At 41.4% G+C, this 24,734-nt stretch overlaps 1 protein-coding gene across 1 annotated transcript; it reads right to left on the bottom strand.

Moving 5' to 3' along the window:
- Window positions 1–3,705: 3,705 nt before the first annotated feature.
- On the bottom strand, window positions 3,706–24,065 carry LOC113035716 (protein ANTAGONIST OF LIKE HETEROCHROMATIN PROTEIN 1-like). The gene is made up of 3 exons (XM_026191361.1): window positions 23,925–24,065; window positions 5,369–5,574; window positions 3,706–4,830 (listed from the first exon to the last, which is right to left on the bottom strand). Exons 1-3 carry the CDS (start codon window positions 24,063–24,065, stop codon window positions 3,933–3,935), a joined length of 1,245 nt encoding a protein of 414 aa, XP_026047146.1. The 3' UTR covers window positions 3,706–3,932.
- Between the last annotated feature and the right edge of the window lie 669 nt (window positions 24,066–24,734).

Below are 24,734 nucleotides of genomic sequence, written 5' to 3'. Positions count from 1 at the left end.
TTGAGAGCAAATGTCCAACTATCTTCTGTTCTGACGGCTATTTGCACAGGAGCTTAAAAATATGGGTTGGAAGTTTTTTGCACTTTGCCCAGCATCTGTCTAAAGTCAGCTACAGTGGGCTATGTAGTGGTCATTATGGCCAAAATTATTGTGGTTGTAAAGACATTTTTATGAAATGCATGTACTCAATAGATGACCCAGGCTGTTGCTAAGAGCACTTAGCACCAGGGTATTATTTTGTACCTATTCAAAACAACAAAAGTTAATGGACGCCAGCACGACTTCCTGCTATAAATTCTCTTTATGGGTTGTATAGAATTGATATGAAATTAATTCATGCTAATCACAAGCTGCATTTTCAGTGTAAATGTGTTTGATGTATATCACATGAAACAAACTCGCTGAGAACTTTCAGCTGAGGTGCTGTTGCCAACATAATAGAGATGGAGTCCATTAGGGTATATAATGGTGTAATAACCTCTCAGAGGAGTGTGAAGTCACATCATCTAAATGTTTTTTTTTCCAGCAAACTGTTTCTCTGGACTTGGTTGTTCTTTTTCTAAGATCTGACACTGTTTAGAAATCCATTTGAAGGCGACGGAGACTTTCATCACAGATATTGAACTTTCGGGCAAACTATTTGCTGTGTTTTTCCCATCTATGATCGATCCCACCATCACAGGCCACACACACCATCTAAAAGCTGTTTTCTGCATTGATTTTACATACGGTCTTCAGTCAGAATCAATCAGAAATCATCTTGTGACCACAATTGGCATCTGTCCATACTGTACTGCATGTATCACTGGAACATTGAATAGCTTTTCTGTGCTCAAATTAATTGTAAGAAGCACACTGGCTCAGGGGTTAGTACTCTTGGCTTACAGCAAGATTGTCGTGCGTTTGAAACATTTCTGACAGAGCATATCCTTCACTTGCTTGCGTGGATTTTCTTTGGAAGCTCCGGTGCTGGGCACAATATCAAGAATTTGACATTTTGGTTAAATAAATGGTAAAAAAACACAATAAAGACATGTCAAACCTGAGAAGAGGTCACATAGAGTTCTATATTTGAGGCATGTGGATCACCATAGCCTAATCCTCTGCATCTCAGGTTGTGTAGCCAAACTGTATTGCAATACAGTCTGCAATAATTCTGCTAACCAGTTCAAACGAGTTTGTTCTTGCTGCATTATTGAAATGCAGAGCAAGTATGATCTTCCATCTTCGACCTACCCGGAGACCGTGCTGCATAATAAACAACAAAAAAAATGTGAGAGGTTAAAAGATGCAGGACAGAGAAGATGTAGTGTTTTAGTGGATCTGGTTGGGCCCCAGTGATCATGCACTCGCCATCTAATATTGAAGAATGTTCCATATTAGAAAGCTGACAGCAGTTAACTGACCAGCTGCACTAACCCCTCCCCTCCGCCGTTACAGCCAATGGACCAGCATAGATTAATGACCCTCCCCCACCACTCCTCAAACCCTCACCCAGTGACCAAACTGCTCCCATCTCCAATGAAGAATACCCTTGAGGAAGCTCGCAGGCACACATTCCAGTATGGATAGACACAAGCACGCACAGATCCACACACTCACCACTTAATTCAGCCTCCTCTACGGACAGCGGGCCGCTCAGTGGCCGTGTTTATGGCTTCTCCAAACCTGCAAATCACCGTGGTTACAGCTGGGCATATTTATGACCGCGGCCTGTCTACCAGCCCTTAGACAAACCGTGGATCACTGGAACAAGCGCACACGGTCACGAGTCTTACAGTGGAGACGATACACATGCTCAGACAGCATAAAAGGCCTTTGTTGTGTTCGCGTGTGACCAACCGTCACATGCAAAGAGATCCAATCTGCATGTGTCAGAGAAGCATTGCGGTATTACAGTTGATGAAATTCTTTGGATAATAGAATTTACACAAAAAAAGTGAGAAAAAAAGTGACTTAAAAGTTGAGAGCATGCAGTTATTTGAGTCTAATGAATCTGAGGTTTGTCATTGCTGGCTTGTGTAGCAGTAGAGGCTTTAAGGTGCAATATCAGACCCACTTCTTGCAGGATTTAGCAATTTATTTTGTTATTTCCACATCCAGAAACCATGATTTCTTTCTGTATTTTTTGTGGCAAACTGTGGAACTCAATAATTTTTTTCTTTTGTGATAAAAGTATCAGAAATTGCCAGCTCAAAGGGGATCTAACTTTGTAACAGAGCATGGCGCAGTGGGGGGAGTTTGCACCACCAAAGCGTTGTCATCACCTTTTTTTCCTCACCTGTGCCCATTTTGTTTCTTTGTTTGTTTGTTTTTCTATGACGCAAAATGACCTTGGCTGCTGTTATGTCAGAGAGGAGTCACAGTTGGGGAAGTTCTGTGTCAGTAACAATCAAGCAGTGAATGCCTGCTGTGGGCTGACATTGGCCAATTTGACTCATGAATTTCTGAAAGAAGAAGAGAAGTAAAAAAGCGCCTTTGTTCGGTGAACAGAATTATTGACATTATCATCTTGAACTGTCAGTACTCACCACAATACAGTCTGCTTTCCTTAGAAATATCTTTTCCCTGATATTCTTGAAGTTCTTCTTTTACATTTTAATAGCATCAAATGTCTTGTTTCTGCTCCAATTCTACTAGAACATGTTCCCTCACATTTATTTAAGGTGAGGTGTGATGATTTTGCACTTCCCACATTAGAGTAAACTCAGTTTCTTGCTCAGTAAAGGATTGTTGTGCTGTTGACACATGTAAATCATGACTATTGCGCCGCGACAACCAATCAGGAGCCTGGTGACATGGCTGTTACCTAGTTCAAAGGGGCAGATCCAGCCAAAGCCATTCATTCTGCATTCAAAATGGAGGAGAAACTAATCAGTGCTGTGGCAAATCATCCAGAATTATACGATGCTACCTATTATGCCGCCTCAGACACGAGAATTCGTGAAATTCCAAATTTATAAATCAGTTTTTGAAAACAGCACAGCTGTGCTAAATTTGGAAACATTGGACCCTAATGATCAGTAGTTTACTGATGAGGCAGCAGCTCTCCAGGGCAGAAACAATGTTCTTATGTTTCTCCTCCTTCTCCCTGAGGCTCTTCCACTCCAAGCTGGGTCCTTTTTATCCCTGTCTCTCTGTAAATAGTTAGATCTCATATATTTATGTTATTTATGTCCTTTTGTTACTGAATTTGTATATTTTATTCCTGTCTGTCTGTAAATAGTTGATGTCATATATTTATCCTTTTGTTACTGAATTTATATATTTTATCAAATAAACATTTATACTGACAAATGTCTTTGTTCTACTACACAGCAAATATTGGCACCGGACTTGACAAAAGTAGAATTTATTTCATATTACACCAATAACAAAACATACTAATACAGTGGGATGCATAAGTTTGGGCAACATTGTGAAAAGTAATTATTTTCCTGTACAAATCGTTGGTTGTCACAATAAAAATTGTCAGTTAAATACATCATATAGGAGACACACAGTGATATTTGAGAAGTGAAATGCAGTTCACTGGATTTACAGAAAGTGCAATAACTTTAAACTAAATGAAGCAGGTGCATAAATTGGCAACACAAAAAAAGAGGAATAACATAAATATGTAGTGTATATCAATGTGTGTGTCTCCTATATGATATATGTAAGTAACATTTTTTACTGTAACAGCGATTCATACAGGAAAATAATGACTGTGAACCTTCACAGACACTAATAATAAGGTTGCCCAAACTTTTGCACCACACTGTATATAGGAACATAGTGAAGACAAGTTGCAGAGTAAAAAGAGGTTAGTTTATTTTGGAATAGAGCTCCATTCATTAAGAAAATGTTAAAAAGACAGGAACACTCTTTAGAGGTTTGTGGGTGGCTCTTAAAAGAGCCGTTGTGGGGAAGTCGTTCAGACTTCAAACAGGCTACTCCTTTGGTTGCCAAGACACAGCTCCCTCTGCCGAGAAGTGAGCCATGAACTTCTCCCTCACCAGGACAGCCTCTCTGGAGGAGTTGTTTGCTGCCACACGACCCAGGCCTTGCAACGGCTCCACCACAGCAGGCGCCACACCTCCCACAGCAGGTGCCCCTCTCTCGTCCACACAGCGCAGAAAGTTGTGGAGAACACACGTTGCCTTCACACACTTCTCGGCAATTTCAGGACGGAGCTCCATGGCGCGCCGATACAACCTCCACTGTGAGGAGAGGATACCGAAGGCACCCTCCACTATCATCCTGGCCCTGGAAAGGCGATAATTAAAGACCCTCTTCTGTAAAGGGAGGAGGCGTCCAGGGAAAGGTCTCATGAGCTCACGCCGCAGCGGGAACGCTTCATCAGCCACAAAGACGTGGGGCTGGGCTCCACGGTGTTCTCCACCAGGTAGAGGCTGGTCTGGAGGCAGATGGAGAGTCCCAGCCCGAAGAGCCTGACCAAAGGTGGAGTTGGCCAGGATACCACCGTCGCTGGTCCTCCCGTACCCCCCAACATCAATGACGCGGAAGCGATGCTCTGCATCCACAACCGCAAGGAGAACAATGGAAAAAGTTCCCTTGTAGTTGTGGAACATGGATCCTGAGTTGGGGGGTGCCTTCGTCTGGACGTGCTTCCCATCCAGAGCTCCACAGCAGAGAGGGAAGTTCCAGCGCTCCTGGAATCCCTCTGCAATGGACCGCCAGTCTTGAGTTGAAGGCACAGCCATGAAATCGTCCACTAGACAGTCCCAGATGGCCGTCGCTACCTGGGGGATGATCTGGCTCACCGTGGACACACCGACTCGAAAACTGAACGCGATGGTCCTGAAGGAGTCCCCGGTGGCAAGGAACCTGGACAACAGTGTTCAAAATGAGTATTATGTGTACTTCAGTTACAAAATACATTATAGAAATTACAAAACATGAATCTTGCATAGAAAATTTTGTAAATATAAGGATAATTACATGATATATATTTGGTATAATCTGGAACAATCTGCCGTGATTTTAAACAAATATTCAACTATCCCAGAATTAAACCAGGTCTAGATGTGAAAAGGAGTGAGTATCACTACAAAGGTTAACCCACATTGGTCCTAGTACAAGTTTGATATCAGCAAACACCGAGAGCATACCTATGACACCACAGCCATGCTATCATTCAAACACTGATAACAGCATAAATCGAATTAAATCGGGACCTGATGAGACCGTCAGTGTATCACTACAAATATTGTGAAGTCGTGTCGTACCAGTTTGCTATCGGTAAACACCGAGAGCATTCACTCTTAGCATAGCACATCCATGTTAGCAGTGTATAAATGGATGGTTTAGCATATATTAGCGCAGGTATCATTACAGGACTACCGTATTAAACACTTTTACTAACCTCAGGCAGATGGACAGGCGCTCTGCTGGTGGAATTGAGCGCCTGTAATTGGTGTCTAGGCGGGCAATTCTGGGACCGACGCGGGAAAGCAGGTCCTCAAACTGGCCGAGTGACAGGCGATGATATCGCTGGAATCTGCCGTCATCCAGGCGCAGCTCCTGTAGCAAATGGTGAAACTCACCAAACTGATCACGCGTCTCGAGGACCTGATGGACCCAGGTACGGCGAGGACGTCTCTTACGCCGCTGCTCTGCTCTCCACAGTAAATAAAGAAGGGAGACTCTCTCTTCAAGCGCTAGCTCGACAGCTGCCATCTTTCAAAGATACCGGTCTAGCACAACTTCCTCCCACATCCCTCCCACATTTCCGGTTCACGCGCGTGAAAATATGATATTTTGTAGAGCTCAGCCTTCAGCTCAATCACAACTTAGCCCTACCAGTTAAAATAAAGCAACAACTTTGGCTCAAATTAACTTCTCTTAATCATGTATTGAACTTTCCTCTTTTAAAGTTGGCTTAAAACATCAGTTTTGATTGCAACTGTGTGCAACAAACTTGCAGTCTCGTTCCCTTTGAAATGGTTGCTTCAAAGAGGAGGACCGGTCTTTAACCTCTTGCAGTCAACTGATATCTTCAAAGTGCGTCAACACAGCGATAAAACGGCAATAAGACAGTCAGCATGCTGTAACTGTGGGGTAAACCCCCCAATGGTGAAATGTTCAAATACATGGAAAAACTGTTGTTGACATAACCGCTATGATACTTTGAGATTTTCACATTTTCATAGTTGGTGTAAATGTAGATACAGTTACATGTAAAGTGTTTCTGTGTGTTTGTTTCAATTGCCCCAGCGTATAAAAGAGAAAAAACACTGGGGAACAAGTAACTGATGAGCAAAAAGGACTATGTTTCCCAGAGCGAGAAGTAGGATCTTCTCTGTTCTTGCAGAGGAATTGCAAACACTCAGTAATAATTGTGAATAGCCGGTTTAGACCCCTTCATATCGTCCACTGAACCAGGCTGAGGCTAAGCCTGATACAGTCTGTGGGGAGGGAAGTAATAACCCAAGGTACTTTGTGCAGCGATGGAAGGATGTGTAACCTTGATTTATCTGCGTGAGGGGGAATTGATGGTATTACACAACTGTCAGAGGACTCGACGTGGGAGCTATCCGAATGACCTGCGAGTCCAGCGATGGGGAGGATGCTAAGAGTATTCCTGTTGCTAAACGAGCTGTAAGCCCCATGATTTGTCTGAGTTACCAGGAACCAGCAGAGAAAAGCCTCCTGTGATTATTCACAGAGGGATGAGAGTATGCATCACCAAGGTTACAGCAGATGTAATCCCTGGTGCGCCTTCATCTTTGTAGTGTTTCACAGTTCGCTGTCCCAACCGCAAATGGCAACGAGAGAGAGAAGAAGACCTGTTAGACCTCAGAGTGAAAAAGAAATGACTGGTTGGGACATCGATACATTTAGAAGAGGGGCAGTATAATCCAGTGTTTACCCATGAACTGAGAACTGAGAGAGACAGAGAAGAGTGGGAAATAGTGAAACATAGTTCGGCTCTTGCTCTTGGACAGACCAACGTTGCTTTTTCATGGATGCAGAGTTTGGCTGTGTTTTTTCTTCACTGCCACTGTGGATTGTTGGACTCTTAGTAACTACAGTATAAAGGAGCATTGATTGCCTAGGGTGAGAAACCCTGTTATAGCACTGCAAGTGAGGAAGGATGGTGTGCTCGCTTACATGCAGTACATCATACTCAGGCCTGCAACGAGTTTATTTGTGTTCACTGGGTGTTTTACTTTTTCACACAAATGTAAATGTATTTGTAAAACTAGTAATAGCTTAACTGTGTTATCAGCGCTGAATATGTTTTTTGCAGGTTTTACCAATATGCAAGTACCCTACCCGTGATTTTTAAAGCTTTTTTGGTTACCCTTTTTGCCAAGGGAAGTTTGTTTTTGTTTTGTTTAATTGATGGGAAAGTTGCATAAATTAATGCCTCAAACGAACACCAGAAACTCAATTTTTTGTGTTGCTTATGTTGGTTAAATAAATATGATCATTGTGCACAATTTGCTTTTTTTATTGCTCAGGCTAATAGGTAGATTTTTAGAAGGGGAAGGGGAAATAACATAAAACTTTGCAAATATTTTACTTTAATCTAGTTAATCTAAGCGTCTGTGGGTTTTTGTATGATAACAGTTTGCAGTGTTACAAACAGAAATGCACGTTAACTACGGTACTTGCATTTAGAGACCAGCCAGAACTTCATAGATCTGATACAGAAATTCAGAATTTCCTTCACAAATAGTGATGTAATTGCCACAGGATGGTAGTTTAACAGTGAAATCATGCAGGTGCTCTGTAACCTTTATATAGGAATATAACCAGAATATATCCATCTGATAAGGTACCTGTCGAATTGTCTTGCGACTGCAAAGTGGTTGTCAAGATTTCTGAGGTGGAAGTTTGCTCTCCTATTTTCACTTTACTGTGACTGAGCTATTAGACTTAAAGCAACATAGCACTGCACTTCAGGAAGCTCTACCCACTATATATCAAAATAAGATTGATAAATTTGCCTATTACTTTGTAAACAAACACAGCAGGCTCTCTGTCCCTCTATCCCTTTTATTTTTCCAGGAACAAAAAAAAAATGGATTGCGTTTTTTAACTAGATTGTAATATGTCAGGTGAGTTGCCCTTTAATTTATGAAGCGAGCTTGATCGAAAACCAGGTTAAAGTTAAAATAATAATGGTTATTAAATGAAATCCAGCTTTAAACAGGATTGGGGAATCCCAAATGCCCAAAATGCTTTAAAGGTTCACCCTCAAGTCATTCTCAGTCTCAGAAATCATACACATTCTTTTTCAAGACGTGTCCATTTTTTTTGATTGACTTAACAATGAATACAGTGAGGAAGGTGTCTGTCCATTGTCGTCAAACCCTTTTGTGAATTTTTCTTCTTTTCCACTGCCTGTCGTCAACCATTTCCTGACAAAATTCTAATTCCTGTGCATGCTAACATATATTATATATTTGTGTATATGAAACAATAATTATGTAGCTTTGTGTCAGACTGAGTCAGTAATGATGCTCATAACTGTTTTCTGAATCTCAGTGTAAGACACTGCTATCTTTGACTTTCGTCTATATCATCAGGATTGCATCAGCAGAGTGTTACTGAGACTTGTCCCACAGTATCTCTTCCCAATCCTCTGTCTTGAGGAACACAAAATTGTTGCAGTTGTCCCCAAATGCCTCGAAAACTTTGATATTTTATTTGTGATTAAGATATATTTAAATCATTACCATAAATCCTTCTCGCCAGTTTGCTGAATGTTGTTGGGATGCTAATATTTGAACTTCAGATAACTCAGATCAGATCAGAGTTTAGACAGCCAGCATTAAACTGTCTTTTCAGTTGTCTTTGCAATTCTGCTCAGTGCTGTAGCCAGGGAAAGATTAGCTCAGCATTCCTGTCACTAATATGCTTCATTAGTAAAGATAAACTCAGCCAAGCAGGCAGACAAGATGCAGTCTGACAAAACAGCTGAACCAGTGAAGAATGAGCCGAGAAATGTGAGTATAGACATGCAGTGAATTTAGGGTTGGATTATATTTTGGCATCTTTTGAATACATTTCAGCGATATCAAATACTGAGATGTGCAAGTATTTGTTAATAGCCTTCTTGTGGTAGGCTTTTAGTCCATCAGGCGTGGAGAAAGTAAAAAAGGTTAAATGTCAATGTCTTAGCACAGCTAAGCATTTCATTGTCACATTTCTTAGCATAAAATTGAAAATGGGAAAATATTACCGGTGCAGATAGAAGATGAAATAAGAGCATAACAAGATAAGATGAAAAGTAAGAATTAATATGATGGAAGACAAGGGCAAAACACTAAGGAGAAAGAATTTCAGGAGAGCAACATGGAGAGAGAGAAATTGATGGAAGCTGTGAGTCAGAAAAAAATAATATGCCTGAATAGGGCTCCTCTAATGGAGGAAAGAAATGGGAGAATGTTCACATCTGCCTAGAGTTAGACAAATATGGAGAAGATGGAAAGAAAAAGAGAGAGGGATAGGCTGAGGAAGATGACAACTTCTTTAAGGGAGGAGTGTGAAGTTGACTCATCGTCATCCAACACAATCTCACTCTTTCTGTTAGAAACAGATACACAGTCACAGCACACATCAAGTCTGAAAGAGTGTCAGACTGTATTGCCTTTAAAAGACTGTGCAGGGAGAGAAAATGGTGTTAATGGCTCTGAAATGCTTTTAACAGTCCTACGCACACAAGTCAGATTTCTGCCTTTCCCGTCTTGCTTTTTGCTATTACAATTCTCAGGACCTTGTCAGAAACTTAGGATGTTCCTGAGTGGTTCCACAAAGTGCTGGAAACGGCCTTTCAGCCTGTTTCTGAGTTTTGAAAAATAACTTGTGTGTCTGTGTATTGGACCTAGTAAATCCTGTAGCCATTGACAGTATCCACCTCTTCATTTCAGACAAGGTGTTTGAACTGAACTTGGTTGAGCTGAACTCAGGGTGAATGAACTTGCTTGAATTAGGCTACGCTGGCTTCTAGATCTGGATCAGCTAGATTTGCTGGAGCCACCAGTTTTGGGATCACTGCCCCCATGGTTCCAGTTACCATGGGGACCGCTGTTGCTTTCGGTCTCCATACCTTCCCTAGCTCCTCTTTCAGCCCTTGCTATTGCTTGACCTTGCATGCTCCTTCTTCACTTGTTGTAGCTAAGTCTTTCACTGCAGCCACCTTCCTCTGCTTGTCCACTGCTACTATGTCTATGACTATGTATGATTAGCCATCACCAGTTTATCTGTCTGTATCTGGAAGTCCCACAAGATCTCTGCTCAGTATTTATGCCCTGCCTGCTAGCATCTTGCACCCTGCTATTATGCATCAAGTGCCTCTGTGCTATACTGCAGTCCATCTTTGTTGAGTCACTGGTAGGATTTTGTTATATCAGCCACTTCTTCTATCTGCAGATTGCACATGTAGAATTGCATCATCAGTGTTGAAAGGTATAAACAGGCTTTAGAGCAACATATACTCCCATCTAGACAATGTCTTTTTTTCATGGAAAGCCTCGCATACTCTAACAAGACAATGGTATATATACTGCATCTATTACAACAGTATGACTTCATAGTAGACAGGTGGAGAACTAGCTTGTTTGCAGTCCAGCCCTTTCACCAAATAAAAACATTTATTTGATGAAATATTTACCAAATAAATGTTTATTTACTTTTCTGTTTTTCCTGTGACAACACTAGACTTTTACACAGCTGTTTACTTAGCAATCACACAGATAATATGGAAAACATTTATTATTATGAACATTTATTATTAATTATGGAAAAAAACATGATAAAAAGACAGGAGAAACACTTCAAACTATGAGCTGACCTTGGCGAAACAAGGTGACAAGAGTGCAAGAGAGCTCATATAGAGAGCTCATAGCTTGAGAGCTTAAGAAAGGAAAGCATATTACTCAGTGCTTTAAAGACAAAAGGAATCTTCTTGATTTCAAATTTGGTTTGAAAAGAAAGGCAACTGAGTCATGTAAAGATTACAGCTACGAGCTTTGTAAACAATGGTGGCTTTAAAAGAAAGAAAGTTGTTTTATTAGGACTTTATTCTGTATTCATAAAGCATCTCACAACAGTTGCAAACATGTCACTTTCACATGTTTTAACAAACAAACATAGTAACAAAGCAGAAACCATGTGAAATATAAAAACCCACCTACGTACCCTCTCAATCCACACTGTACCAGCATACACAACATGCAGTTAGCATATATACCGAAACCTTCTTGGTGGAAGGAATTCCGAGAGTGTCACAGCAAGTGGTTGACTGGATATAGGAGGCGGCTCAGGAGGTAGAGCGGAAGTTCAACGATTTGATCCCTGGCTATTCCAGCCGGTATGCTGAAGTATCCTCGGGCAGGTTACTGAAACCTGAGTTGCCTGTGATGGATCTATTGGAGTGTGAAATGTTAGGTAAAAAGTGCTTAGGCATAGGACACAACACTTGTGTGAGGGGGTGAATGATGCACATTGTAAGAAAAGTACTACTAGTGCCAAAATTGAGTAAAAAGCACAATATATGTATAAGTAAAAGTAAAAAGAGAGAAGGGTAATGTGCTTTTCTAAGTGACTATAGATCTTTTACCAAAATACAACTGTGTCCTTACCAGTAAATAATGCCACACTCCCCTGGGAGTATTGTGATCTGAGTAGGGGATTACCCCCTTTGAAAATCTACACTATATTGCCAAAAGTTTTTACTTATTCATCTAATTCATTGAATGCAGGTGTTCCAACCACTTTCATGGTCACAGGAAAGTAAAATTAAGCTACTAAGCATGCAAACTGCTTCTGCATATACATTTGAAAGAATGGGTCATTCTCATGAGTTCCATAGTGGTACCCTGACAGGATGCCACCTGTGCAATGAGCCCAGTCATAAATCTACCCTAAATATTCCACAGTCAGCTGGTAGTGGTATTGCAACAAAGTGGGAGCGATTGGAAATGACAGCAATTCAGCCACAAAGTGGTAGGTCAGGTAAAATCATAGAGGAGGATCAGTGAATGCTGATGTGTATAATGGGCAGTGGTTGAGAACTTTCTGCAGAGTCCATTGCTGCAGATCAATCTTCATGTGGCCTTCAGATTAACTCAGGAACAGTGCGTAGAGAACTTCATGGAATGGATTTCCATGTCCGAGCAGGTGCATGCAAGCCCCACATCACCAAGCACAATGCAAACTGCAGATGCAGTTGTGTAAGACACGCCACCACAGGACTCTAGAGCAGTGGAGACATGTTCTCTGGAGTGATGAATCACGCTTCTCTGTCTGGCAATCCAATGTGTAAAGTTTGGTGGAGGGGGGATTAGGGTGTGGGGTTGGTGTGTTTCAGATGTTGGGCTCAGGCTTTAAGTTCTGGTTAAAGAAACTTCATGCTTTTGGACATTTTTGGTCAACATACTACTGTCCGGTGTGAAAGTGTGGTTGACGGGCCTTATTTTGGTTTAGTATGCTGTACAACATCTAGGAGTAATACATTTCTCTTATTATAGCTTTAAAGGCAGATTTAATTAATGGCTAAGAACTGTATCTGTCCAGAAGCTGAAGTCTGTTCAAAGTTGCCTCATTAAAGTATAAATCTGTCATTTTTACAAGATTTCCCTCACACCGTGAATCTGTTGCTACGTCGTACATGTATGCATTAAACATCTGAATGATACGCTATGATGCGAATGAAGTCTTGCACATCACAGGTACAGCACAAAAACATCCTGTCTGCATGTTTTATCAAGTTCACCATAATCACAGTTTTCAATAAAATATGGAAGGGTGATGAATCTTGACAGCAAATTACCACAGGGGTAGATAAATCATACACCATGCCTTGTCATTTCTTAAAGCGCCGTTAAATTATATTGCCGATGTCAAGGTTTGATCAAACAACTTGGTTGTTAATACTAACCACCGCAACTGAGAATCAGCAGCTGGGCCTCGAGCTCGGTTTATCACACCACATGATTGACTCCCCGCACTGCAGAATGTGGTTGCAATTATCTTAGATAAACACATTTCACATTAGAAGCGCCAAGTCAAAAAAAGCTAAATAAACTTTTCCCGTCAAGCACATTGTATTACATTCGAATAAAAAAATGCGTGTCCCTGAGTCAGGATTCTGTACAGACATGAATAATGCTCTGCAAGTTTCCACCAACATCATCAAAAACAGGTCAGACACTCGCAGACACTCACCGTAAATTATGTAGCTGAAGGGCATTCAGGGCAGCCAGTCTGGACTTTATTTAGTGGAGTTGTGTGTGTCTCTCTGACTGCCTCTGTTTTTTAAATGTGTGTTGAGCTGAGTGCATTCATTTATCGTTATCTGCACACTGTATCTGTTGTGTGTGTGCCTGTGTGTGTGTTGTGGCTGCTGTAAGTTATGAGTTATGGCAGTCACGCTGAGGTGTCAGAGAGCAGACTTCCTTTCATAGGGCAGATAACCTGTCCGCGGGGGGGGAGGCTCGTGCATTCACACACAAACACACACGTAGATAAGCAAAATGCCATTACAGTATTCTGTAACATGCAGGCTGATTATCGCACTAAGAATAAATGCTCACATCCAGGTAATAACAGCAAACAGTGCAATAATAAACTGTAATAACAGTTATCATTACTGAAATGTAGGTAAAGCTGTCATCGAAATGACTGTGTTCTAACAATACAGATGATGGGAAACATCTTGTCTTACAATAATAAAAAGGGCATTTTTGGCTCCACCCCCACAGCTTTGTGCAATGCCCACACAGTTGGAGAATAGACTAGAGGAGGTTGTGGTCACCTAGCCCTCCAAATGGCTTTGCACAATTTGTTTGAGCTTTGAGGTCTGTCCTCTCCATCTTTTTTTTTTTTTTGGAGTTGCTTTGCACAAAAAGGATTTTGACAGCAATAAAAAGGAGGAAGTGATTGCATTTTGGAGATCTTGTCAAAAAGCCGATACTGGTGGGGAAGCATAAATTTGTTGTGCAGAGGGGAGTGTTGCTCAGAGGTGTTCAGTTTGTGCCGGTTGCTTAGGTGAAGTCGTGTCTGATTTGTTTGGCCTTGAAGACACTTCTGTTCTGGAGGAATGGTCTATTATGGGCAAGCTGTTCTGAAGATGCTTTTCAATTTTATCTTGTTAGGATCTGATGTAAAGAATTTCGTTTTTTAATTATGACAGCAACGCCAGTAAGTGTTTGCATATTTTGTACAATTGGGTATTTGCAGCATTGCACTTTTGATATAATGATAATGTGATGTTTTGTTGTTGTTGTTTTTAAATACTTTTATTAACCAGAAAACTCTTGAGATTAAAAATGTGTTTTCCAGGAATGTCCTGGGCTGACAGGGGCAGCCTTAACCTAGTGTGGTTTTCAACGGCACACTCCACACCGAAGGGCCCTACTCAGGTTTCAAACCGAGAGTTCCTTGATGTGAGGCAAAAGTGCTAACAACCGAAACTCCTGGATTACTGCTGTCTTGTATTTTTTAATTTTTAATTTTTGTTGACTTCTGGGCCAACCTCAGCAGCTCATAAGGGTTATAGAGTATAATATGAGCAGCCTGAGCTTGTAGCAGCAGAAGTAATAGAGGGTTCAGAGTCATCTGACCCAGCCCTAACTACAAGCTCTATCAGAATGCTTTGAGTCTAATCTTAAAAGTAGAGAGGGTGTCCGTCTTCTGAATCCAAAGTGGGAGCTGGTTCCACAGGAGAGCTGAAAGCTGAAGGCTCTGCCTCCCAGAACTCAGAGTCAGAAGTGAGACTGCAGTCTGAGAGCGAAGTGCTCTGCTTCGATTATAGGACACTATGAAATCTTTAAGATATGATGGGGCCTAAGTGTCTAACTGTCAAGAATAAGGATTTAAAATCAAATCAATTGAAATCAAATGAATTAAAGAATGAATAAGAATTATTATTTGCTGTATATTGATGCTACATATATTGAACAACAGTCATATTGAATCAAGTCTCCTTAGGAGACATTTCACCTTCATCCTGAAACTCTACATAACCATTATTATAGAAAAACTCCACTGCATTCTTTCACAGCACCTGCTGAAATACCAAAGCCCAAAGTAAACAGGGTCTGTAGTGCGGTTAACTTTCCCATAACATGAGTGGCTGTGTGTTTATCCCCAAAGTCAGGGAAACAACCTTGGAATGTAAAGGGTTTTTAGAAGGTAGCCAAGGATAAAGTGAGATGCTTGTTGTGTTTACTTGTGCAAAGAGCACAGATGTCTCTGCAGCTGCAGTTTAGATGGAGTTTTTATTCACTGTTTATTTAGCTGCTTATAGAGTTTTATCAAATAAGTCTCAGGCTCATTCAAGCATCATGAGGTGTACAATGCTAGAACATAAGAGCCACTGAGTAAAAAGGCTTTTTGGTGCAGATCCTTTGTATTTAAGGTAAACTCAAGACTTCAGGACAGGACATTCTTCAAGACTTCTTCAATATTAAAATGCATTCCTAGTATATGAGTTGTTGTCCTCCAAACAGCGATTTTCTTATGACAGATCTTCCATGTGATTTAGTAAAATCAAAGTTGAAATTTGGGGCAAACAGGAAGGTCCCCAACCTTTTTTGCACCATGGACCAGTTTATGCCCGACAATATTTTCACGGACTGGCCTTTAAGGTGTCGCGGAAAAATACAACAAAATAAGACTAGTACCGGTACTGAAAAAAAAGAAGAGTTATTCATAACACACATGAAAAGACCCAGGAAAACCGAGTTAACGATATAAACGATAACAAAATAACGCTGAAAACCGATAAAAACCCTGAAAACCATACATTTCACACCTGAGCCTCAACTCTCGTGGCCCGGTACCAAACGACTCATGGACCAGTACCAGTCCGTGGCCCGGGGGTTGGGGACCGCTGGTTTAAAGGACATCGATGTGATAATCTGAATGATCAGTGCTTCCCATCTGTCATTTCATGCCTCAGTCATTCACTAACATACACTGCTGCGTGTAGCTGATCAGAAATGCCTCCTTGTTAAATTTAATGACATCTTCTATCTTGATGTGATAAAGTTGTGCATATTTTAACTATAATCTATAATCAGATCATCAGTGAGTATAGACAGCACTCGAGCATTTGAAACTGAGCAATTGGGAATGTAATTGCAAACCTATGAAATTCGTTACACTGCACTGGGATTATTCAGTTTATTTTCCCTGAAAAGGAGAGACCTACCCTTGTAGGTAGGCAGGAAATGGCAGGAAATGTACTATTGGTCCACCATTGGTCCAATTTCTGTCAGTTGCTGGGTACATGTATGCAGGGTGTCCAGACAAATGACTGTGGTGATCTCTAGATTTGTTCTGTTGTTGTTTCTGGGCACATAGTAAAAGGAGTTTGCAAAGAAAAGCGTCTGGACTTCTTTAAGTTGCTTGAAGACGTTTCACCTCTCATCCGAGAAGCTTCTTCAGTTCTAAGGTCAAATGGTGGGGAGTCCCAGATTTAAACCCAGTGGGAGTATCCCCCCAAAGAGGGACAAAGGACCCCCTGATGATCCTCTAATCACATGAGCCAAGCTGTGAAAGCGGGTGTGGGACCTAATCAGCCAGGGTTTCGGGTGAGCTCAATGTGAAACCTGGCCCCACCTTGTCATGTGATTTCCTGAGGTTAGATGGCCCAGGATGTGAGTGGGGATTAAGGCGTCTGGGGAGGGAACTCAAAACTGGATTATAGATGGCAGACATCTATAATGTCTGCCATCTCCCCCCTCTTTGGGGGGAAACTCCCACTAGCTTTATATCTGGGACTCCCCACCATTTGACCTTAGAACTGAAGAAGCTTCTCGGATGAGAGGTGAAACGTCTTCAAGCAACTTAAAGAAGTCCAGACGCTTTTCTTTCCAAGCTCCTTTGACTACAATGACCTGGATGACTGAGAACCTTCAGACATATTTCTGGGCACATGTTACTACAGCTGTTGATCCCACAACAGGACTCTAGAGTGCGACCAATTTGGTCGCATATGCGACCAAATTTTTCAGTGGTGCGACTAAAAAAATATATTTGGTTGCACCTGTGCGACCAACTGTTCGGGTAGCAAAAAAAAAATAAATCTGCAACCTTCCCTGTGGTCAACAACAGACACACATTATGCCCCTATCGTGGACTAAACCAATCAGAGATAGTAAGGGGCAGGACCTCTCTGATTGGCCGCGGTCCAGTTGAAAGTGCAGGTGGAAGTGGGAGGTGAGTAGCTTGAATAAAGCGATATCAATTCATTAAATCCTGAATGGACTTTTAAATATAACTGTGTTTGGCCAGAAACGCCAGATTCTCAGATTAAAGCTCACAAAACCATTTCAACAACAACCAAACAGCAAATGAGAGCAGGTACACGGACTCCACACAAAGACGTGTTGTTGGGTGCCATCTCCAACAACGATGAGGCGGCCTACATGGATGAAGTGAAGAATCTGGCATCGTGGTGCCAGGACAACCACCTCCAGCTGAACGTCAGCAAGACCAAGGAGCTGGTGGTGGACTTCAGAAGGGGTCAGCACAGAGACTACAAGCCCATTATCATCAATGGAGCTCCAGTGGAGAGGGTGCAGTCCTTCAAGTATCTTGGTGTCCACATCTCCTCAGACCTGACATGGGCTGCCCACATTCAGGTCCAGACCAAAAAGGCTAGGCAGCGCCTGTATCACCTGCGACAACTGAGGAAGTTCAGGGTCTCTCCAAAGATCCTCAGGATTTTCTATACAGGCGCTGTGGAGAGAGCATCCTCACACAGAACATGACATCGTGGTTTGGGAACAGCTGTGTGAAGGACCAAAAAGCTCTCCAGAGAGTGATCCATACAGCAGAACGCTGCTGCAGGATTGCTCTCCCCCCGCTTCAGGACACCTACACCAGGAGATGCCGGACTAGAGCAGCGCAGATACTGAAGGACCCGTCCCATCCAGGCAACAAACAGTTCCAACTTCTGCAATCTGGTAGAAGGTTCCGCATCTTCCGGGCAAGGACAGAGAGACTCAAGAGGAGCTTCTATCCCCAAGCCATCCGTGCCCTAAACACACACACCCGCCCTCTCACATCATCTATAATTGACTGAGACAGGACTCTTCCAGACACTCTAAACCAAGGCACAATGTACATTTCAATTCCTTTAATTTTAAATATGTTTATATTGTCTATCCTGTAAAATAGTCAGATATCTATTCATATTAATGTACAGAATTCACCTGCTTGCTGCTACTACTGCACATTCACCCAGTGTATATACTATATGTGTATATATATATATATATATATATATATATATATATATATATATATATAATGTTCTTCCTCTACCCCCCCCCCCCCCCCCCCCCCCAATTTTTGCACATGTCGAGGAGCGTGTCAGGCTACATTTCACTGTGTGTTATACTTGTATAACTATGCGTGTGACAAATAATAAAGAACCTTGAACCTTGAACCTTGAACGTAAACACAGAACGGACCGACGCATCAGAATCAACTTTGTCTTTCTCGGGCGGCCCGTAGACGGACACGCTGTCAGAGCTTAGCGATTCTGATGCGTCCGGTCCGCACTGTGATTACGTCTTTTTGCGCTGATTCTGAGCTGCAGGTTCCGTCTCTCTCCAACCAAAATCCACCGAGCCAGCAGCAAAAGAAGCAGCAAACTGCGCTTCACATTTGATCAATGTCGTCATGAATTTTGCTGTTTTGCTTCCACGACTATTAAAATCACACTTCATGCACAGCTAGCTCTCTCTCTCTCTCTCTCTTTACTTCAAGAACAGTTTCCCGTCTCCAATCTGTTTTCTGTATTATTCATTCGCTTATTACCCACCAGTCTACCGTTGTTTTCAGCGCTGTGGCTGCTGTCTTTTTCTTTTTCTTTTCTTTTTTTCACTTAAATGACCTCGGACAAGAAAGCCTATTTTTTCTGTTATTCAATACTGAAGAAATTTAAACTTTATATGCAGAACATTGTAGAATATTTTTAAGGTTATCTGCTATAAAAAGCCAGACCAGGAAAATCTCCTTCATGTTTTTCTGTGTTTTATTCTCAGTTACTTTCACACAAAGGCATCTGCTGTGATGTTTACAATTCTGATGAAGTCAGTGCTGATAAATGATCAGAATTATAATATTTCTGACTGTCTGAGGCTAAGTTGAATCGAATCGGGACTTTGAAAACCGGAATCGAATGGATTATAGAAATCAGTGATGATACCCAGCCCTAGTGAGCAGCCTAAGCACGACAGAAGTGGATGTAGCTGTAATAGGAAAAGAACTATTGCTAACTTTTCTGTTAAGTTAAGGCCTGATCCTTCTGAAATTCATAGCCAGTGCTCTGACACGGTGTCATCAATCTTTGAATGCTGAAAAAGCACAGTGTATCCAGAAAAACACATTATATTGTATAAATTATTATAAAATTTGTGTGCGCCTAACTTTTGTGCCGGTACGCCTAACTTTTTAAAGTTAGGCGTACCGGTACGCCCATGGCAAAAAGTTAGTCTAGAGCCCTGCACAAGTATCACCAGAAGAAATCCTCCTCCAAACATTATCAGGCTGAGTATGGATGTGTCATCTCATTTCATGGTGGTTGCTAAATTGCTAAATTGCCATAGCTGCTGGCTGGTAGCAGGTTGTCTACCAATCAAAAAGTTTGCGATTCGATACCCGACTACTCCAGTCTACATGTCCAAGTATTGGGCAGGACACTGAACCCTGAGTTGCCTCAGACCCATTCATCGGAGTGCTTACATGGCAGACAATTTGTTAAAGCATAGAAAAGGCGCTTGTGTGAATGTGTGTGAGTCGGTGAATGAGGCTTGAAAAAAGTGATTCGGGTGCTCAGTGTATAAATAGTGTATAAATATGTATCAGTCCATTTACTATTTCACATGGTTAATATTTAGGCACCTAAATTACTTTGCAGAATTAAGAAAAGATTGTAGTTTGGACTAAAAAACATTCATTTATCTGAACATGTATTAGAGAGCTCACCTTCAAAGTTAACCGGGTAATGACTCGCCAATGGACCTGTTACATATTTTCCTATCACAAAATCCAATACTAACCCGCTGGTCTACTGTTATTGCAGTGACACCAGCACACACATTCATCTCCCTGTTAAGGTGAATCCTCATCAATTTGGAGGTCTTCTCACTTCAGTTTATCTAATACCTTCAAAAATATCTGGTCCTTTATGCTTCCCATGCGTACCTGATTTTGCTATCTGTCCACTGTGTGTGTGTATGTGTGTGTGAGTGTGGGGGGTCCTGTGTCTCCCCAGGGTTTTGGCAACCTGCTCCTCCTGGTTCTCTAGCTCTAGCATCTGTCTCCAGTCAGCTAATCAGTCACATGCTGCATTTAAACCCTGGCTCTTTCTCACACTCGTTTCCAGATCATTCTGTCACTCGCATTGCTCAGGCTCCCTCGTGAATCTCTCCTTCTCGGTTTTGTGTATTGATTTTTTGTTTTTCGTCTGAATAACCTTGGCTCTCCTGTGCCCTAGACCTTTACTTTGTGCCAGCAAGCGTCTCAGCATCAAGTGCTCCGTTCTAGTTTGGCATGCCCACTCTGCTGTACTCACAATCCTTGGCCTCTCGATCCAGCCACCCTGAATTTAAGTCGGTCTGAATTATTGTCATAAATCTCTTAAGTTAATTCCAGTGTCCCGTCTTCCATCAGTGTCCTGGGAGTTCTGGTTCAAACGTAACACAACATTACCATTAGCGTCAGCTGTACTTTGTGTTTTTGTACACATTATACCTATTAAACATTAGCATATTAGCATTTTTCACTGACAGTGGTGCACTGAGCCAGAGCTGCTAATCTGCTAATGGCCCACAGCTGGTGTGACAGTAGGATCTCAGTCCTGCTCTAAGTCCTGTCTCTGATAAATCGCATTTTTCTTTTCCAGTTTTTGGTATTAAACAGATGAGGCGCAGTGCTTCTCACATTTACCTTACCTTTACTTTGATGTGATAGGAGACATTGCTCTGTATCTTCTGGGTTTCTATTGTATGAATCTATCAACACAACCCTAGGGCTATCAAAACATTCTCAGAATACACTGTGTGCGATAGATACTCAAAGGTGAGCTATGTAGCCCCTGCTAACATGTGTTTCCTGTTTTTTTGCACCTCTTTTTTTGCCTTTTTTTGTCTGACCTAATCTCCAGGATGGGTTTTCCAGTGCACACAAAAATCATTTCTAATTTGTAGAGAAGCCACATACCACACACACACTCACGATTGTGAGATCATCAAAGTGTTCTTTTTGAAGAGCTTTCCTTCTATTATACTTTTATTGTGGTAGTCTTCACAATGTTCCCTTTGTTTATCTGCAGAAGTGTGTGTTTTTTTTTGATCAAGGCCTTTTTATTGAACAAAGAATTGCTTCCAACAACAATTATGGCAATATTAACAAACAGTCGTGCCCCCCCCCCACCCATCCAGAACAGTGTAACTAAAACCCAGCCAGAGAGGAAAGAAGAGATAAAATAAAATAAAATTACAGATACAAAGTAAATAATAAAATAAATGAACAACGGCAAGGGAAACCCCCCCCCAAAAAAACCCCAACAACAACAAAAAAACAAAAAAAAAACAAAAAAAACCCCACTCACACGCACATTAAGCAATAGTATCCGGACTTAATCTTTCAAAGTAAGTAAGAAAAGGTCGCCATGTGTCATAAAACCTCCGAACCGAACCTTTTACAGTGTAGCGGATCTTTTCCAGCTGAGTATAGTACATGACACCCTTAACCCATTGCCCATATACAGGTGGAAGTGGCTCTTTCCATTTCAATAATATCATTCTATATATCAAAAGAGTGCAGAAGGCCAGAAGATCAGAGTGTGATTTGGAAAGACTGGCATCACAAGGTGTCACCCCAAAAATAGCTATAAACGGGCAGGGTGCAATTGGAACATCAAATATGTTGGACATGGTTTCAAATATGCTTTTCCAAAAGCTACCCAGTTTTGGACATGCCCAGAACATGTGAAATAGGGAAGCAGGCTCTCGTTTGCACCGATCACATGTGGGGTCAAACCCATCCTTGATTTTGCTCAGTCTAGTTTTAGACCAATGGAGACGGTGAACAACTTTGAACTGAATCACCACATGTTTAAGGCAAATAGATGACGAAGAAATTCTATTGATTATCTTATGCCAAGTGTCATCTGCAATCCATTGGCCAAGATCACTTCCCCATCGTTCCCTAAGTGATTGCAATGTGGACAGCCTAAAATTACTTAACAGCTCATAAACATCACTTATAACCCGCTTAGCATTTGGTTTAAAATCAAAAATATCATCCAAAAGGGATGGAGGTGGACAGGACGGAAAGCAGTCAGTATTAGAAGCAACAAAATTCCTGAGTTGTAGATACCTGAAAAAGTGTGACTGAGGGATCTTGAACTTGTTCACCAGCTGTTCAAATGAGGAAAAGATATTGTCCGTGAAAAGAGCAGTCATTGATGTTATTCCAAGCTTTGTGCATATGTTAAATGCCTTGTCCATTAAGGATGGGGAGAACATGCAATGTCTATGCGGTGGTGCATTAAGAGAGAGTTCAGTCTGTTTAAAGTGCCGTCTGAGCTGATACCATAATTTCAGTGAGTGGACAACAGGAGGATTCGTGGTGAAGCTGGAGATCGGTCCCGCCACAGGTAATCTGGCACACAGCAAAGACCTCAGGGAGGATTGACTCACCGACAGCCGCTCCAGTGTTACCCATGATGATGATAAATTATCATGGTCTTTTATCCAGTACAATAATGCTCTTATATTAGCTGCCCAGTAATAAAACAAAAAATTTGGGAGTGCTAAGCCTCCTGCGCCCCGCGGTCTTTGTAATACACTCTGATTCAGCCTAGGTGGTTTTTTGTTCCAAATGAAGGAGGAGATTTGACTATTTAGATTATTAAAAAATGACTTAGTTAAAAAAATTGGAAGACACTGAAAAAGATATAGAAATTTAGGAAATATAGTCATCTTAATGATATTTAATCTACCACCCAGCGAAAGAGGCAAGGACTCCCACTTTCCAAAATCCTCCTTTAGCTTAGACAATGACAAATGTGTGTTTGATTCTGTTTTATTTGATATTCTTTCCTCAAGAGAGAGATAAACAAGAGTATGATCAGGGAAAACATGAATATTTTCAGAGCTTGGCCAGAGTGTTGAATGGAAATATGAAAACAATGATAGGGAGGCGTAAAGTCTTTTTTGTGTCTAATGTGTTCAGATCTCACTTATAATTAGTAAGAAATATAAATTCTTACAAGGAATTTTATTTCTTAACTTTTTCCCTGTTGGCTACAAACAATTTTATGATTTTATTCTTTGATAGGTAAAAATATATGATCCTAAAACTGACCTTACATCAAATTTGCAAGTAGACTGATTCTGTATTTAAAATCTGTTTTTAGATTTATTCTTCAGTTTCTCTCAGACTGTTACTGGGAGACACCGCTGAGGCTGCAGCTGAAGGAATAAGCAATATAACTGCCTCTTAAACACTAATGGAATCAGATGCTCATTATAATCCATCAGTTTCTCCCGTGTCTTAATAATAGAGTTCTGATACTGAGAAGTTGGTTAACTTATACAGGTAGCATTTTTGCTAGCTTTCTTTCCTAGCCTCAAATAGGCCAAAAATATTATTAATATAGTAGTTTTCTCCAGTCTTACTGACTCACACGCTCATAGAGCACTTTTAACTACTGTACAGTGCTTTTCTTCTTATATTGCTGCTTTGTCTGGAGCAGCTGTGTTGATTTCAGTCTGTATTATGTGTTTTACTACTCCAACCATCCATCCATCCATCCATCCATCTTCTTTCACTTGTCCGGGTCCAGGCCATGGGGACGTGCAGACCTCCTCTCCCCAGCCATCTCCTCCAACTTTGCTTTCATGATTAACTCTCTCGTACCAATGTACCTGGGATACATTTACCGGGGCCCCTCCCTGGAGCCGGCCCTTTGTGCATGGGCCCCAGCCCAAAATAACAACATAGGCCTGGCCACCTGTTGGCTTACACTTCCAGGAGTCGCTGTAAAGGCTGGGTGCAATGTATGTTGTGCAGCGGGGGGCCATGGTGGTCCAATCTCCTGTTATTGAGGCTAACTATTGGGACATGGAATATCACCTCTCTGGTGGGGAAGGAGACTGATATAGTTGATATATAGATGGGCTCACCTCAATGCACATTTTGGGCTCTGGAACCAGTCTCATGGAGAGGGGATGGACTCTGTGCCAGTCTGCAGATTCCCTCAGTGAGAGGTTGCAGGGAAGATGGGTATTCTTGCATCTCCTCGGCTTGCCACCTGAACTTTGGGGATTTTTCCTGTGGATGACAGGATTATTTCCCTGCACCATCAGGCTGGGGAATGAGTTCTGACTATTGTGTGCTTATGCAGCCTTCTTGGAGTCTAATAGCTTCATATTTTTCTAATATTATAATTTAATCTTTATTAGTGAAATCAGCAGCTCTGCCGAAAGTAATTATCCATGTTTGTGATTGGTCAGATGCTGCCAACACTACCTCTTTCATCTAAACCCGTAGAGGAAACCCTGAGCTAACTTTTGATGAGTCGATATGAGTTGATAAATAAGTTGAAATTAGTTGAGCATTGTGTATTATCCTGACTGAAGATGTTGGGGTAAGTGCATGCAGATATAAAGATGTTAAACTTATTTTATAGCACAGGCTCAGGACCAATGCATGTACACTTGAAATGTACTTTGACTCTGCAAGTAGTTTTC

Source organism: Astatotilapia calliptera, chromosome 14 (assembly GCF_900246225.1).
Source record: "Astatotilapia calliptera chromosome 14, fAstCal1.2, whole genome shotgun sequence".
NCBI classification, from domain to species: Eukaryota; Metazoa; Chordata; class Actinopteri; order Cichliformes; family Cichlidae; genus Astatotilapia; species Astatotilapia calliptera.
The sequence above is the reverse complement of the archived record's forward strand: the minus strand, read 5'-3'. Positions and strand labels throughout refer to the sequence as shown.